We start from the raw sequence: 17,956 nt of genomic DNA, 5'->3' as shown, positions 1-17,956 counted from the left end.
GCGGAAGGTAGTGGGGAAATTCACTGTCTGGCTCACAGCAATTTACTTGCGTTCCCTTCATTCCGCTTTGTTTCGAGTGATTCAACTTTATTCGTCATTGTCTCTCCCTACTCAGGGGGCAGTTAATGCGCAAGTTACGGAAGAGTTTACTCTCCACATCTCAGGCTTCCCCCACTCTTGAGAAAAGAACTTGATAGGCTTCGCGTCTTCGTGCGCGGCCCTAGGGAGCCGTCCTCCCCTAACGCTGCCTATGAGATTGGCTCGCAAGAGTCGTTTTAATATCGCGATAACATTGACTTTTCGGAAGCGACTGCTTCAAGCAGAAGCGCGAAACAATACTATAGGGAAGCGGATAGTGTTGGGTAAAATAATATGTCAAGGTAGGGCACGCGGTGCCGGCAGCGGCGTTAGCGACACGCCGCCTCGACATTCTCCTTCTCGGCTTTCCCTTTTTGTCTGCGGAGGCCGTGCACCTTGCATCGCTGCTCCCAGTAATTAGGGAAAGTGAAAGGAGCATCAGCCCCTTCTCCTCCCTCGCCCGTGTAGTTCTCCCTTTTACTCTGCCCACCCCGTCTTCCTCGTTTCGGTGAGGGCACAGGTCTATGTGCCACGTTATTTTCGCGCCGTCTCTTCGCCCCCAGTCCCGGACTTTTGCATCGTCGCTCAAGCGTTTCCATCTTTCAGCGCTATTGTTTCCACCTTTCTCTCTGATTCTCTCCCTTGTTATCGGTCTTAAAGGCCGAGCGTATAGCGCGCAACATTGCGTTTACTTTGAGGAAACTCGGGGTTTCCGTAACGGAGGACAGGATGCCTGAAGTGGTCGAGGCTCGTCAGGACAAAATGAACTAAGCGTAAGGAAATGCGGGCGAGTAGCTCGAAATCAGCCAATGTTCCTTGGTTAATAGCAACGGAGGCTTGCGGCGAGTAACGGAAATGCCGGTGGACGTATATGGGTTCGTGTTAACGCCAACTGAGCTGCGTGTTACCTGCGTCTTTTTTTGCCAGGGAAAACACCTAGAGCAACCAGTATTCATTCTTTAATTCTTTCCTCCAAGCCTAAAGGGCGTTGCTGAGGTAGGGGATAGTTGCATTTTATAGTAAAAGTTGCACTACGGTAGGTTTTCGAGCCGTCGTTGTGGTACTGTGGCACCGTGGAAGACGAAGAAGAAAAGAAAAAGAAGAATAAAAAAGGAAGAAGTAAAAGAAGGACAAGAGCAAGAAGAAAAGGGAAAAAAAGAAGAAGAAGACAGAAACTCAGCAGTTGGTAGAGGCGAACGACAAAGCGAGTTGTAGGACAAAAGGCTCGTTCGAACTTTGCGACGGCGCCACATTTAATCCAGGTGTCTGCACAAAAATTAGCTGCAACACTAACAGCTTTCACTCTGTCACTAGGTTCAAGCCATGCTTAAACCCCACAATTTTTAAAAAGAGATTTTCTCGAACTCAACTGGTGCTGAATTTGTGACTGCTCAGACGATAAGGCGGAACCATGTACGCACTGAGATCGCAAAAGGTGAGTTCCCTGGTCGAAGAAAAATATTACTCGCAAACGCCAAGCGCACGTGAGGACACGTGCAACGAAACGCACACAAACATGCGTGCTTGCATGGTCAAACTAGGCTATTGAAACGACCGAGTCTCTATAAAGGAAAGTTGGTCTACGCGCTAGATTGGATTGGTAGGAAGTCTATTTTGCTTCGCAACCCGAGCGCAGACAGCGGCGGACACCGGTCGTTAGTGTCCAGCGTTGCTTCCTTTACCGGAACGTCCCGTTTGTTTATCGGTCCCTCTCTTGTTGTTCGTGACTAGAGGGGCGCGACTGCCTATAGCAAAAAAGGCTTTGTGTGACGAAAGCAGAGGAACAGAAGAAAGCAGTCACGTCCACGAGGCCACACGTTGGCTGTGGTGGTGGTGGTGCCAGACGTCGTGCGCATTATTCAGTTTTCGTGACTCGAATGAGGAGTGAAGCGGAAAGAGGGACGCATTTTGGCTCTTTTGTTCGAAGTGTCGTGGAAGTAGCCGCACGTGCGCTACCTGCGTCTCCATGAGGACGTCCGCTGCGGCGACCCATCTGCAGCTGGCTCACGGCTGGATTTATGACGTCACGCCACTGGTTCTTTTCCCAGGGAACTAGGAGACTGAAATGGAGGCTAAGGTAGGAGTTACCTGCGAGTGCCACAGGATTTAAGAACCGCGTATTTTTTAAATATTAGACTGTAGTCCGGTACCATTGAAAAACGCAGCTTCGAGTGCCCCTCTCCAGCCAATGACATCGATCGATTGTGATGCTGTTGCAGTTAATGTCCTTGCACTTACAAGCCACGAACGGTTAAGGATAATAATTACATAATTACAATAATTAATAATTAGGCGACGTAATAATAATTAGTCGACGCCATTGGCTCGAAGGTTTTATTTGTGGAACATTTGCCAGTTCGTTATTGAGTTGTATCCAAATGTAGTTCGCTGGATAATGTCATTATTTCTGTAATTTACTTTTGCTTATTACCCTAACAGATGCAGTAGGCGAAGTCCTAACATTAGGTGTGTTTGGTTTGGTTTGGTTTGGTTTGGTGGGGTTTAATGTCCCAGAGCGACTCAGGCTGGGAGAGACAACGTAGTGGAAGGCTTCGGAAATTTCGATCATCTGGGGTTCATTAGCGGGCCCTGACATCACACAGCATACGATCGCCTTGCTTTCCGCCTCCATCGAAAAGCGGCCGCCGAGGTTGGGATTCGATCCCGCATCCTTGGACGCAGAGTCGATTGCCGAAACCACTGCGCCACCCCATGTATGTGTACATGCGCGCGTGCGTATGTGTGTGTGTGTGTGTGTGTGGGGGGGGGGGGGGGGGTATATTTGACGTTTCGGCCGCGGGACCGGCCTTCGTTGGCAGACGACGGCCGGTCCCGCAGCCGAAACGTCAAATACATTATCTTTTTCTTCACCACGTATGACTTTCTTTCGCACGTGTTCTCAATCGAGCCCAAAGAATCTCTCCTATATATATATATATAAATTGATTGTACCTTAGTACTGCCCGTCGCTAGTATGAATTTCGTGAATTTCTTTTTTCCAATCGCCAAAGAATATGTGCTGAGTTTATTCGTTGTTTTTTTTTTTTTTTTCTCATAATTCTCTTGAATCTGTTACTATGTAACTAGCACGCGAACTTCTTTTCATTGCACTAAGAATAGCTCAGTGGGCTCTATGCAATTGAACATTGGGGATGTTAAGTACTGTACCTGTCTGTCTGCTGTTCACACCGGGAGCGGGCGGTAAGGCAAACATTTTCTTATGCTCCGTGACGGCAGCGCGTATTTAACGCTTCGGAGCTGTGTGCCGTAGAAATCGCTGGCGTAGTGAAATCCGCAATAACGTTTCCTAAGCACTTTTTTTTTTCATGCCTTACTCGATATCTTGGTGCATGTATATATATGACAAGACTAGAACTGAGGGTGCCACTTTCCTGGATGTCACAACAGGCTCTCTCACTCTCATATATACGTTTTTAAAGGGTTGTTCTGAAATGCAGGTAAGCACTGCCCAAGTATGTTGCCGAAAGGGGGGGCTATGCCTAACTGCTGCAAAATAAATTACTTGGAATCACCTGCGTACAACCGCTAAACATTAATTATGTGCTCCGTAAAGAAACCCTTGTGAGGAAGAAGATGGTACAGCGCCGACACTATCGACGATGAAGACTCCGATCAGCTGGCACGCGCTCTGAGAGCTCGGACCGTCTTGTTCGGACGATATTGTGCTTCGCTCTACGATCGTCTTGTGTCACCGGTCGTCGCCTCCAGTCCTCCGAATAACCCCCAATAAACCCCTCTTCACCCTTTATTTTCTCAACGCTATATCCCTTCAGTTGCGTTAAGTTTGCCCAACTTTTCATTAATATCTCCCTGTCTAAGGCCAAAGCTAAGCAAACAACATAAAGAAATACGTGTCTAGCGTAACTTTTTTTCCAGCTCATCTTCCGCCTTCATGCCTATAAAGACGTCCGACCAAAGACCGCATTTAGGTCGGATATATATATATATATATATATATATATATGGCGACGGCAATTGCGCGCCGTGTCCTGCGAACTGGTTTAGTGGGGGCAATAAAACGTTAACTCACCATCGAATAAAGCCATCTCGGGAACAATTTCGCCCCCAGTGGGTACGTGCGAAACCATAGCACGGCGCTTCGCTGGCAGAGCTTATTTTGCTGATCAAAGTAGGAGCGACTTCTATGGGACTCTGAGGACCTCTGCCTGGATATTTCGCTTCAGCAAAGCTAAATGGAATTAATTGGAACGTATCGCTCTGAGTAATGCTGGCGCAACTCTCGCACAAAGCAAATCTTCCCCAGTGAAGATGCTCATTCCCACCATCTCTGTATTCAGAGTGTTGCGAGAAGCGGGCGTCTTGGGCGTCCAGAAACTCTAACTGTGCACCTCGAAGTAATATTACAGAGTGGTGAATGGAGATCCAATACATCGTAGTTTATTTTCTCTTCTGTTCCTCGCAATATGCTCGGCGGTGGCTAGGTCTCAGCACCTTTCAGTGGCATGTCTTTGACTCTCTGCAAGATCAACCGGTTAGGGCCTGAAGAGGGGCCCTTTTTTATGAAAAGTACTCGCAATATTTTATTTCATTTCATTTCATTTATTAATACTGTCAGCCATCAAAAGGGGCTGTAACAGGAGGGGAAAATACGAAACAAAAAAAAGAGCAATACAGAACACAATAAAAATCAGTAGTCAATCAAAAATCGTCTCTGAATACACGCACAAACAAAACAAAAATGCATCACACAGAAATCGGAACAACAGCCATCTTACACAACAGCAATATGACCTCATCGCCCTGTGCTGGTGCCATAGATGAGATTTTCTAAATATCGTACAAATTCACATAATGATGAAGATCGAACAGCAGAATCTGAAAGAACGTTCCAGTCCTTACAAGTTCGCGGAAAATAACTAAATTTAAGCAATTATTTTTTTACAGCCGGCAATATTTGTTATATTCACGTTTACTTTCTACCTAGTTGAATGCATTGTGTTAGTGCATTGCACTCCTGATGTTTTGATTTTGGTTTGGTTTGTGGGGTTTAACGTCCCAAAGCGACTCAGGCTATGAGAGACGCAGTAAATAACTAAAAGGGAGATATATACAGGCTTTGATCAATTTGAATTCATGCCAAAATATAACTAATCCCAAGATAGGGATCTTGCTCCAGAGGTGGACATTCGTTTGCTTTCTCATTAACTGCCGGCTGGCTACGTTATTTTCAGTAATGCTCAGCATCAGAAGGAAATGACAATTTTTGTACAGTTGGGAAACATTGTCCACTATTATTATTACTTATTAATACGCTTTCACGTATAAAAGAGCACCGCGAACTCCGGTATGCAGTCATCGGTCTAGACATGTTTAAAACTTGGAACTTTGAGTTCACTGTACTGAGTATAAATGCGGGCTGTACAGAATTTTTTTTCCTTTCATATAGCCGACTACATTACCATTGACTGCGGGTCAGGCTCTGAATATAAAGAAAGAAAATGCTTTCTCAGCCAAAATTATGTCCTTTCTTCATACGCAGTGCGTGAAATGCACGCCATAAATATCAGCATTGCAAGAAACTGCGCCTAAAGACAGCGGATCACGTTCGTGTGCAATCACTGTCACACAGTTGCAGCAGCACATACTTATAGACGCAGAGGTCTCAAATTCGTAAACGTGGCTGCTTCGTGATTAGTTCTTTTTTGTGTGTGTTTTTGCAAGGAAACAATTTCTAAAACGGTCACCGTGCGTGTAAAAAGTAAAAGTCACCGTGCGTGTAAAATCAAGCATTGACCTCCGAACATGTATTAGTGATGCGCATGTTTGAACGGTGTACAATTTTAGTAATTTTGCAACCCCGCTCTACTCTCCGCATATCTCAATGCGTTGTCGCCTTTTCTATTATGCTGAACTTGCCTGATGATCAATAACATTTTGCGGTTTCTTCGTCCTTTCTGTAGTCGTGTTTATTGGGTTGGCTTTTGTTTCGCAGTATGCTATACATGAGTTATAAAAGGGCAGCGTGCGCATTTATTCCGATTTCCGATTACGTTCTAATTCGATCATTTATGGCCGTTTCATTGCGTGTAAACTCAAACCTGATTCTTCATTTCAGTGCCTACTGAATCATGGGCTTCCTGTCCAAGCCGCCAGCAGCGCCACATTGCGTTATTTATTAAGGCGAGCCTTAATTTTCGCGTCATGGATCTGATAGGAATTTCGCCTTAAGAACGGGACGTAAGCTGATGAGGACCTCACACACCACTAATCAGTGGGCGCTAACTTGTTTTGCGAATTTTTCTTTAACTTAACAATTGTCTCTCTCAGTTTTGTTCTCAGTCGCCTTTTCTTCTTTTACGTCACATGTGGTACTTCTAGCTTTTACGCAGTTTTGGATGAACTGATATCATAGTCTTTTTTTATTACTTGACTACCGATTGTCTTAACTATATATACGCATTAAATTACCACATTATTTGCGCGGAATTGTAGCTCAGCGGTATTGGCGCTGATGCGGGAGCCTCATTTTTACTTCACATTGCAGGGCCGTACCGTCGGCTTGAATAAACCGGAATATCGAATTAACCAGGGCCGGCTTGCACGATAAAGTCCGAGCTAAGTCCAGACTTAAATGGTGTCTTTAGAAAGACCAAGCTTATTTAAGACGGCTCGTGTTCCGAACGTCGAACGCTTCGGGTTCATGTTCACCAGAGTGGCTTCCCAGAACGGCCTCAGCAACCACTTGGGGCCTTTTTCCTCGTAACACAATCTTAAGCCGCAAAAAGCGATGGCACGGATTTTACACAACGAAAAATTGACGGAGTGTGTAAATCGTACAGCAGGGACAGTGCCAGCGCATCCCTGTATTTCCCTAATTTCTCTACTTAGACACCTGGCGTCCTTGTGTCTTAACCAAGACAGCACTAGAGTCGTAATCATACAAGCGACTTATTCAAGTCAGGGCTGAAGCCCAGTCTTGACTCCAGTCTTAAGCGGCCATGCTAGTGGCCTATTCTTTAGACTCCAGTTAAGTCTGGACTTAGCTAAGACAGTCTTAAGATTATTTTGTGCAAGCGGGCCCAGATCTTGTTCCGTTGGTATTAGCACGTAATTAGAGTTCTGTATCGCGTGTATAGTGCCCGCTGGTAAAGAACGGCTTTCTTCCTTTCTTTTCCTCTTCCTTTATTTCTTCTTCTTTCCTTCATTCTCACTTTCTTTCTTATCTCTTTCCTTTCTTCATTCTTGTTTTTTTCTTTAATTTTAGCCTTGTTTGTTTCTTTCTCTCTTTTCGGCAGCCTACAACGCCGACCCGCGCCCTTTCCTTGAATGCTTGCATCTTTTACATTCGCAGGAGCGGCAGCTGCTTGAAGCCCTGGAGCAGAAGATCGAGGTCGAGGCCCAGAACGCAACCCTCGAGGAGGAAGTCGCCCGGCTACGGACGGTCAGTAGCGCACACGCACCTTCAGGCTGCTCGTGCAGCGATCGATGAAAGGGAGCGTGGCACGTGGCACCGAAAGGACGACTAGGGGCACGCGGACCCCCTTGCCGCAATTTCTAGAGCCGCTCTTCGGCAAACAGTATCAGGAGTGACGCAAACATAGCTTCGGTGTGTTATTGGTTACCTTCGCTCGCGACTGCCTCGCTCATTGTGCAATCGGAATTCGGAGTACCTTCACTTGCGGTGCTGCGTTTCGATGGAGGCGAAACGAAGAGGCCTCCGTGTGCTGTGCGATGTCAGCGCACGTTAAAGATCCCCAGGTGGTCGAAATTACTCCTTAGCCCTCCACTACGGCTCCTCTTTCTCTCTTTCCACTTTCGCTCCCACCTTCCTCCCTTCCCTTACGGCGTGGTTAAGGTGTCCACAGAAAACAAATGAAACAGTTACCGCGCCTTTCCCTTCCTATAAATCAATCAATCTTCACTTGCGGTGCAAGTTGTAGCTGCTTTATGTAACGGTCTTTTGTCAAACGTTGCATAAATAACATCTCTTCGTTTCTTTTTCTGCTACGGGGCTGGAGCCGATGACTATAAAATTCCTTATTAACCACGTGGTTTGAAGTCGCAGGTTGCATCTGCCAGTGAATAGGGGCAAAAAAAAAAAATTAACCTCAATAAGAATTCTTGCAAAATTACCATCCCTCCCTCGCTAATGTACGTGCTTAGCGAGATATCGTCCAAGCGACTACTCGTTCTGATGCTTTCGTGGCCACCTCTGTCGGCCCGAATATCCCCTCCTGGAACTGCGACATATGGCACTTTGGACACTTTATTTGTTAATCACCTAATACACAGTGTTTTGTAGGCTCTTATCACTTACGGGCGAGCTGTATTTAGACTTCTGGCATGCTGGATATATCGCTGATCGGCCGCCCTCCGTGCGTCGTAGTTCAGCTAAGTCTCTAACATTCCAAGTTACCTGAAGGTGGAAAGATATTTGGGCAGGTTAGCTCAATACTAGTACTTTTCTTGTCTGTAGCAAGCCCGTGCATTTTTTTTTTCCTTCTTCCTACAGCCACAACAACAACAACAACAAACAGGCTAGTTTTTGTTTTCAGCAAAGTGAGCTTGAAAACAGACATATTCGAGCTAGTCAAAGCAAGTATAGCCCGTGTCTTATTCTTATTAAGGCTGCACGGCATGCTCTCATATGCCGCAGTGGGCCTATACAGATAGCGGCGTCCGTATTAGAAATACAAGAAGCAACACATTTTCCATACGCGTGTTATGGGTAGTAGTTGTTATTTCTTTGACTTTGTGAAGCTTTTTAGAGCCTTGTTTTTCTTGTTTTCTTGTCAGTCGCTAGCGAATTTGAACGCATTTCTTGGAACATTTTCCATGCGGGAAACTCGATAAGCCGCGTGTTTCATACATCCATTCAGAAAGTTAGCTCCCACGCGAACAGCTTTATACATTCTTCTAACAGCAGTAAGTTGTTTTCTTGGACTTTAGTGGATTCTGCTTAGTATCATAGGTAACACCTTATTCGCTAAAAATTCAAAGAACTCTATACTTCCTTATCCCAGCTCGCATTCTCTTTTTATTGCATAATCTAGCTCGAACATCGCCATGCACAACGCTTGCGCACTTTCCGCCTCGATGCCGGCAGTGAATTGCGGCCGCGTGCCGCAGTAGAAAATTAACTTCTGCCTGGCCCACTTCACCGATACATTTTCTCTTGAGCAAGCTATTCTGCGCGCCTTGTCTCGCGTTTATTTCATCCGCGGCTGCGCAACTTCTTCACGGTTATGAACTGCCTCGAGCCTTGGTTTGACTTTTTTTTTTTTACCTTCTTTTTTTGCTGTTTCCTCTATGCCTAGTTTCCTTCCTCGTTGCTCGCAAAGGTTATCTGCGGGGCATTTAAATTGCAGCATAGAGGAGCAGAATGCCATGATGTGCTTATTCTTTTGCTCCTGCATTTTTTTTTTTGTTTCTTTTTTGTTTTCGCTGGGTCTATTCAATCCACTTTTTCTTGGGCGCCTTTCCCAAGACCATCTAGGAAATTACACGGCCGCGTTTCGGAGATCGCATTTGAAAACAACCTCCCGAGGCAAAGTTCGAACTCCAGAGCATTGAATGGCAGTTCTTGCTATTACCGTGCTTCCCCACTTGTCTTCCGATAGCATCCCTCTATACAGTTCAATGAATGCGGTAGCCCGTGCCTTTTTTTTTTTTTTTTCCTTTCGAGAGTGTGTGCGCAGTTGTTACGGGCTCAAACGAATCTAGACGACATTAAGAACAACATAAGAGAGCGTACAGAAGACGCCTGAACTTTATTAGAGTCTGGTCTGTAGCGCCTTTGACTAAAAACCAATGTCTTACATCAAGCAAAAAGTTACTGCGACCATTTTTTTTTTCTGTAATATAGCCTTACATTTGTCTTCAGGTGGAAATGACTTTCTGTCCCCGTAACGAAGTGCGTAAGCTCTTCGTTAACGCGCCATCTGCCGTACCATCTAAGTTCGGCTTGTTTCATAACGGAGCCTTTTTGGACGCGCGAAATGCTTTTGTGCGCAAAACGTGCATGGCAAAAGTGTAATGCAAACGCTTGCGATATTTGGCGTCTTTATTTGTTTTTACCTGTTTCGTACCTTTTGTGTTCTTTTTTACTTGAAAATATCGCTGCCTTCTTAAGCGATAATCTGGAGCTCTCAAGTGTCGCCACCCATCAGGCTTGCATTTGGATGCCAAGGAGTCTTTTGAAAGTACTATAACCACACCTCGAATGTGGCAATACATTCAGCGGCCAGGCAGCCAGCACCCCCATGAGCCTCTGAGCTGTTACGCGGCCTTATTTGGGGAAACCGCAATGTTTCCTTTCAATGGTAGAGCAATGCCGACTCTGCCATTTTTTTTTTTTTTCACAATCTCAGTTTTTCATCGTATTGCGCTATTGTTCTGAATGACTGCATTTCCGGCTCCCTGAGACACGAAACCGTCAGTTACAGTGAAAAGAAATATAAATCGTAATTCAGATAGAAATTCACATGTGACCACACCAAGCACTTAAGCTATGCTTAAGGAACAAAATGGCGTCTGCCAACTCAATTATCGTTGCCACTACTCTAAAGCTTATTCGGTGGTTAGCGCTGACGTGCTAAGATTAGATCTCCTGCTTACAGATGCTGCAGCGGCTACCGCTGCTTTATCGCCGCCATTATGCTGTACTAGTACAGGTTGGCTATCCCGATAGCCGCAAAGTACAAACACAGGTACGCCGGCATCTTATGTTCCGGCTGCAGGCTACGGAATTCGATGCATATTTTCGATTTCTTTTTTTTTTTTTTTGCCTTCATCAGTGTATAGAAGATTCCGTTTTGAACAAGGAAGACAATGTGAAAGCGCCACTTCTTTTCTCTTTTTTCGTGTTTTTGCTGCTGTTGCGAGTGACGTTTTTGTTGCTCTTCTCTCAGCATGCCTTCCTAGGACGCCAAGGTGAGCTTTTGCGGCACCAAGAGCCGCGGACATGTTTCTTGAGTATTCTAGCGAGTTGCTTCCTCATTTTGCTTGTTTTCTGCAAGTGCAGTTTTTATAAGATTTTCTTTTTTTTTTTTTTTTCTGACGGTGTGAATCGGCCTAGAGCGCTTTACTTGCTTCATGCCGCAAAAACGTTGCAGGCTGCTGCTACTTTTCACTTTTTGAAACGTGCTTGTCTCACTTCGCTCAGTTTTCATTCCTTGAGTACCTTTTTTTTTTTCGATAAACCGGGATACCTATGCACTGATTATTTTTTTCCTATTTTTACCCCTGCGTGTTTTTAGACATTTCTTATAGATGTGCGTCTCATCTCTCAAATTGCTGAGCTTTAATACCTTCGCCTGTTTTCAAGGAATTTAAACTTTAGAAACTTTGGCACTCTAGCCTCGCAACACTTGAACTCGGGTAAGACAATAGCCAGCGTCCTTCCCATTGCTCTTTAACAAGAACTTTATTGCTCAGTGCTTATTTTTTTTTTTTGTACGCAAACTTGCCATAAGGCATATTAGTACTCTTTCCGCCTAATTCGAGAGCAGATAGATTGCACATTCGGCACTGAAGAACGCAGCAGGTTCACCAAGTTCTTTTGTGCTTTAGTGCCAACAACAAAGAATGATGCTTACTCTTGGGCCTCCCGAAGGAATGCACTATAGAGCGTGTGCACGTGGTGACAGGCGGAGACGGAGCTGCGCGTGCGCTCGGCTGAGCTGGAGGCTGCCCGGGGCGAGGCGTCCGCCCTGGAGGCCCTGGTGGGCCACCTGCGCCAGGCGGCCGAGCAGCGCCGCCTGCTCGAGAGGCAGCATGCGCAGGCGCTACAAGAGGTGCGCGCCGCCAAGGCGGCCGCGGCCGCCGCCAAGGGATCCGCCGAGGCAGCGCACCTGCTCACCATACAGACGCTCGAGTCCAAGGTACGCACCTCCTCTCCTCTCAAGTGGCTCCCTAACCGGAGATCCCCAGGTGGTCGAAATTACTCCGTAGCCCTCCACTACGGCTCCTCTTTCTCTCTTTCCACTTTCACTCCCATCTTCCTCCCTTCCCTTACGCCGCGGTTGCGGTGTCCATAGAAATCAAGTGAGACAGTTACCGCGCCTTTCCCTTCCTATAAATAAATCGGTCAGTCCTTGACTGTCGTATTTACAGGAAATAATTATGTCGTATTCTTTCCTAACTCTAGTTGCCCTGCCCACAAAGAAAAGTCCTACTGTCAGCTATTCCTCTAGTACTTTTTTTTTGTTTCTGCCAACTGCCAACAGAGAAATAATAATTAAAGAATTGCGCTAACTTGACCAAACAGACAAACGGGATGAAAAATACACGAAGTTAGCGCACTTCTTTAATTATTATGCGCAACTAACTAGCCCCCCCCCCCCCCCCCCTTTAAATCATTATTGACAGCACGCAGTCTTCACTACAGTGACTGTGAATGCGCGATCTGGTCATAGCATGTGTTACTATCCTTCTAGATGCACGTTAGAGGCCCCCCTTTTTTTTTTTTTTTTCTACTCGGATCCCGCGCCTTAACCCTGTGTGGAGTAACTGCCAACGTGTCCTTCTGTCTGACCTTATACTTATTTTTCGAGCAGAATGACCTGTGTCTCTGTCTTTTAAACAATTTTAACGTTGACACTGGGTATCTACAAAAAGGAAGCATTTTATCTCTTCCTCTCGCCGATTTACTGTGAAATTAGCTTCCTCTTGGTCTAGACGTCCGGTTTTCCTCCCAGCTTACGTGATACGCGATACGATAGCTAATTCGCTTCGTGGCCTTTCCTCCATTCCAATTTTCTTTTATGACTCTTCACAGGAACCCTCGAACGATCGGGAAGATTTTACTCAAAGAAATCCTCATTTTCGGCGAGCACACCTTTCTGTTGTATTTTTTCCTAACTCTGGTTGCCCTGCCCACAAAGAAGAGTCCAACTCTCAGGTATTCCTCTAGTACTTTTTTTTTTTTGTTTCTTTATACGGATGCTGCAGCGGCGAAATTTCCCAGCACTACTCCGCCTTGTTCTGCCGAGCACGTATTGGGAGCCTGAATTCCTGAAACAAAAGCTGAGCGCCCCCAGAAAACACGAACATTCACCATCTTCCCGGCTCGGGTGATGATGGCAGGCTTAGGAGTCTGCAGGCAGCGCAGCACTACGGGCTAGACTTTTCTTTTCTCCTTATTTTATTGCTTGTCCCGGTTCTCTTCTATTAGAGCCGAGCTTTTCGCTTTGTTGGCCAAATCTCCAAAGGCTAAAAAAAAAAACTATTTTAGCTGTATTTATCGCCGGGACTGGAGGATCAGTGGCAACAGCGCGCGCGGGAATGATACAGGAGAATGTCTGAAAAAAGGGAAGGGAAATAAAAAGCTGAGGACGTGTCCTGACTTTGGAGAAGATGATGGGATTTCAGAAAAGAGAGCGGAGGCGCACAGCTCTTGGTGCTCTTTTTATGGGAGGTGCCTTTTCATCACTGGCGTGAAAACAACGGTACTGCGCTCGCGCATTCCCGTCAGCTGTCCTCTTTCCCATTTAAAGTTTCTTCATGAGGCAATGCGTATGCCATAAACGTCTTCCGTGGAGAATATTCGTACAGCATCCAGCACGGGTACACGACTGAAAATTCAGTGGAGGTCTGAGGCTTAACGCTTGGACGACCCTAAACGAGGATGCACGCACACCGTGGTATTTTAATTCGGCCTGCTTAGCGTACCCGACAACTTGTTATTTCGTTGAGTTCGCTAGAGTGTTCTGGGTGCTTGTTTTTTGTCTCCCTCTTCGAGGTGTCGCCTATATTCAGAGTGGACCAATTATTCACCTGTCCTAATCTCTAAATCCCTTGTCTCTAACGAGTTCTTGTCAAGGAGGCTCGGAGGGGAACGTTACACGTTTCTGTCATGAAATACTCATCCATTGCAGTTCGCATCCGCTAATGGCCTTCCCTTATTTTCAAAGTATGGCTCTCGTTGTTAGCGCTTGTTCACTCAAGCAGTGCCCCGTCAGCGTTCCCCACAACTTCAATGTGGAGCCTTTCTAATTTTTTTTTTTTTTCATGTCACAGTTCACCAGCTGGCGATCAAAAGAACGTGTCCAAATGTGTTGCTTAATTTTTCCGTGTTTAAAGCCGAAGTCTTCGTTGCTATAATCGCGTTACTTTTCCTTCTTCTTGGCCTTTTGAAACATGGCACATACCAAGGAGGTTGAAAAACACCCACATGGGAGTTGTGACCAAGTGTAATAGAGAAGTTTTTTTTTTTTTTTCCCCCTACTTCTTTCTCTTTTTTCCTGTTTCTCTCTCCTTTATTTCGGTAGTTCTTCTTGTTATTTTTCTCTCTTTCCTTCTTGCTTTAAATTTTTGCAGTTCGGACTTTGCTTTTGCAGTGCCATTTAATCATTTGCCAAATTTCTTGCTCCGCCTTTATTTTCATTCTTATGCAGTCCTTTTTTTTTCTTTTTTTTTGTCCAACAATTTTTTATTGATTTTTTAGCGCTACAGTTTGGCTCTTTCTACACGCCTCGTTACTGCATCCATAGCAGTTTGCAACTTAAAACAAAAAATATGTAGCTCAGTGAAGTGAATAACCTCGGACATGTTGAAATAAATTTGCTTCTTTGAATGGGGGACATACTCCTACGTTGCTCCTTACCTACATCATATATAACTCCTTTCACTGTCATTGCAAAATGCGCAAATAAAAAAAAAAGAGAAAACAGTATATATATATATATATATATATATATATATATATATATATATATATATATATATATACTTTTTTTTTTAGTTTATTTCAAATCTAAATCTTTCTGCTGAAATACTCTTCAACGCAAAATTTGTGTGCCTTAATATAGGTACTCTGGAGACAAGTTTTATTTCGCGATTTTTTCTGCGTGTCGCCATATTGCTTGTCGCACTGTTGATTGAGCGTGTGGTGGCAAACATCACCTAGATAAGGGCCGTTATCAAGATGCGTGAGGGGTGAAGACATATTGTTGCATGCAATCACCACTCAATCTGTCTGCTTCCCTTCGCATTCTCCACTTACAGGTGCGCGAACTGCAGAAGAAATGCGAGCTCCAGAACGTGCTGCACGAAGAGCTGGTGCTGGAGATGGCCGCACTCCGGCGACAGTCGCAGCGCACGCGGGCCGCTCGGGAGTCCTGGCGGGCGGGGCGCTCCCTGTCGGCCGAGGTAAGCGTTGCCCAATGACGGTCGGCTAGGGACAAAACAAAACTCGGCCGCAGTGGCAGTGTAGGCCTGCTTAACGGAGTATCATAAAAAAAATTAGGTGTAGTTTAGCTTGGGGTTAAACCTGGAATTACGCGAGAGCAGTCTGCATGGCTACGCTTAGTTTCGGCTTGAATGTAAAGACGCGGCTTTTGCACATTGTAGTTAACTCTATGGTTTCAGCTTTATTTATGCCATAGGGGAATCGCTTGACGTATGAGCACCCCTTGCCTCGAGTCGCTGACTACTCATTCGGCTGTGATTTCTAGTGGTATGACATCGACTCTACGTCAACCTCCGGAGCACACCGCCGTCACAACGTTCGAATGAACCTTCTGTCCTAGCAACTCGCCGTTGTCGTTCGCCTCTACCAAGTACCGAGGTATCTGTCTTCTTCTTTTACTTCTTTTTGGTCTTTCTTCTTCTTGGTCTTTTCTACTTCTTCTTCTTCTTCTTTTCTTCTTCTCTTTATTCTTCTTTTTCTTCTTTTCTTTTTTTTTGTTTCATCTTTTTTCTTCTTTTTTTATTTCATGTTTTTCTTCTTCTTTTTCTGCTTTTTTCTTCTTCTCCTTTTTCTTCTTTTTTCCGTTCTTCGGACAGGCACGACGAAATGGCGAGACTGTGGCCACTGTAGCTCTCGCTACAAAAAAAAAAAAAAAAAAAAAAAGAAAAAGAAAGAAAGAAAGAACGGCCGCGCTAACATTTTCATTGTTTTCTGTTCATCTGTCATTAACCGATGCGCATGTAAGTTCTCTGGTATCTCCATAGTAATCCAAAGAACAGCAAGAAATCTAAAAAAATGCCCCCCCCCCCCCCCCCCCTTCCCGGCTTTTTTAATGCACAATAATGTTCCAAGTTCTTCTCATCCAGCTCTTTCAGTGTCTGTATAAGAGGTCACAGCGAACGTTCTCCACACAACGCCGAACGCAACCTAACACACTAATTGAGAAAGTCATTTGCGCTATCCCCTCCATTCATTTGCCTACTTCATCTCGCCTACAAGCCATGTTACCTGTCAGTAGCAGACTAGTATGGTCACTAAACGGAAGTGTCATATTTCAGTCGATTCTTCGGCCAGCTACTGGGCCCGCTGATAGATGAAACCAGCTACGAGCAAACGAATCGATGACCATATGAAACGTTAAGCGTGCAGGTATTTCGGCAAACTTTAGCCAAGCATAACAGGGGGACCAGTTCACTCCCTTTGATCGATTGAAAAGCGGCAGCGCGCTGCTTTACTCCATCGTTTTTTCATCTTATGCACCACGTCCATACGTCATGTGCTTGTCTGGTAGTATTCACAATCTTGCTGGCAAATGCTCCGCCGTCTTATATTGGTCAACTTGCGTATGCAACGACATCTACAGGGACTTTACAGTTGAGTTTTGCATGTGGGGAAGTCCACCTTCTGTATTTTGCATGAATCAAAATCGCCAAGTACAAGCTCAGAACCCCGAGTTATTTCCATCGGCACTGTCTTAACGCAATTATCTATTATCACTGTTAGACTAGACACCGTGTTTCTAGAATTACGCAACCAGTTAAGTAGGCAATTATCTTTTGAGCGGCCAACTCGTTCGGGGCTGATGATTGTCTGAATAATGGATTACGTTTCAAGCAAATGTTTACTGGGAGCAATTGCGAACAATTTGTATTTTCATTGCTTGACGACCTTTAGACTCTGGGGTTTGGTTTGGGACACTTTTTTTATTTATTTTCTTCTGCCCCAACGCAACATACGTTTTTATTTTTCGTGTGGTCGGCTAGCAGTTCTCGTAAGGTGTAATGACATGGTCAGTTGTGAGTTCTATCGCAATCACCGAAGAAGTGATCTCCAAAATGCCGTCAGCGCCGCGCGCGCTCAAGAAACTACAAATGAGACAAGGGGACTGAACGCTCGCCATGTCAGTGACAGTCCCTAATTTTCGCCCGTTGCACACTTTACGCTCCATTTTGTATGATTGCGCAAGCAGCAGGAGGGTGCCTCAGCTTCGGTTGATTTTGATCTTAATTGTCCCTTAATAAGGTGTCACTAAATACTTCGTTCGTTCAGAAGCCTATAGCCACTGCTCACACCTATAGCCACTGCTCGCAGCTCAAAATGAACAAGGGGAGAGATGGGACCCTCAGTCCAGTAGAGGACGTTTCGACAAGAGGATTTGACTTTATCTGGGCTTCGACAAGCCCTCTTGTGTAAACACGGACTGGAGCACTGAGACCTCCCTATACCACCATTTGGTCACTAGGTACTGTCGCGCATTCATTCTAGCCCATCCGCCTACCACGGCCCTACGTGGGCACATAACAGTTTATGTGGGAGCACGGACGCATGAGGAATCTCCGCAGGTGGTGCCTTCGGACCTGTGCGACCATGGCTACAGCCTGCAGCTCTCAGACCACCTGCTGCTGGAAGCCGATCGCTCGTCGGCCAGTCCAAGAGGCAGCGGCAGCAGCGGTGCCCGCTCGGCGTCGCCCGCCCAGCTCATGGACTCCGGAGGCTCCTCATCCACGAGGCCCCTGTTGGACGTGGCCCGGTCGGCAGGCTCCGACGCACTCTCCCAACTCGCCGCCGCGGCAGCATCGGCGGCAGGAGGAGGCGGCGGAGTTACGCCCTCCCTCACTTGCTCCTCAGGTGCTGCTTTCGAGATCCGAGTGCATTGCACCCTTTCTCTGTTTATACACCAATGATGTGGACGAAATCTCATTATTC

The 17,956-nt window shown here is 45.7% G+C and overlaps 1 protein-coding gene across 2 annotated transcripts in view; it reads left to right on the top strand.

The window, feature by feature from the left end:
* Positions 1-17,956, top strand: part of Rbp (RIMS binding protein) — a 375,020-nt gene that overhangs the window by 287,758 nt on the left and 69,306 nt on the right. For both annotated transcript variants that reach the window (XM_084598275.1, XM_084598276.1), the window contains exons 7-10: positions 7,412-7,501; positions 11,709-11,942; positions 15,067-15,210; positions 17,593-17,878. In XM_084598275.1, the coding sequence (XP_084454401.1) occupies positions 7,412-7,501; positions 11,709-11,942; positions 15,067-15,210; positions 17,593-17,878 (754 nt within the window). The remainder of the gene's footprint in view (positions 1-7,411; positions 7,502-11,708; positions 11,943-15,066; positions 15,211-17,592; positions 17,879-17,956) is intronic.

This window comes from Amblyomma maculatum, chromosome 3 (genome assembly GCF_055883805.1).
Source record: "Amblyomma maculatum isolate TAMU_Amacu chromosome 3, ASM5588380v1, whole genome shotgun sequence".
Classification (NCBI taxonomy): domain Eukaryota; kingdom Metazoa; phylum Arthropoda; class Arachnida; order Ixodida; family Ixodidae; genus Amblyomma; species Amblyomma maculatum.
Note: the sequence above shows the minus strand (reverse complement) of the source record. Positions and strands in the feature narration are given on the sequence as shown.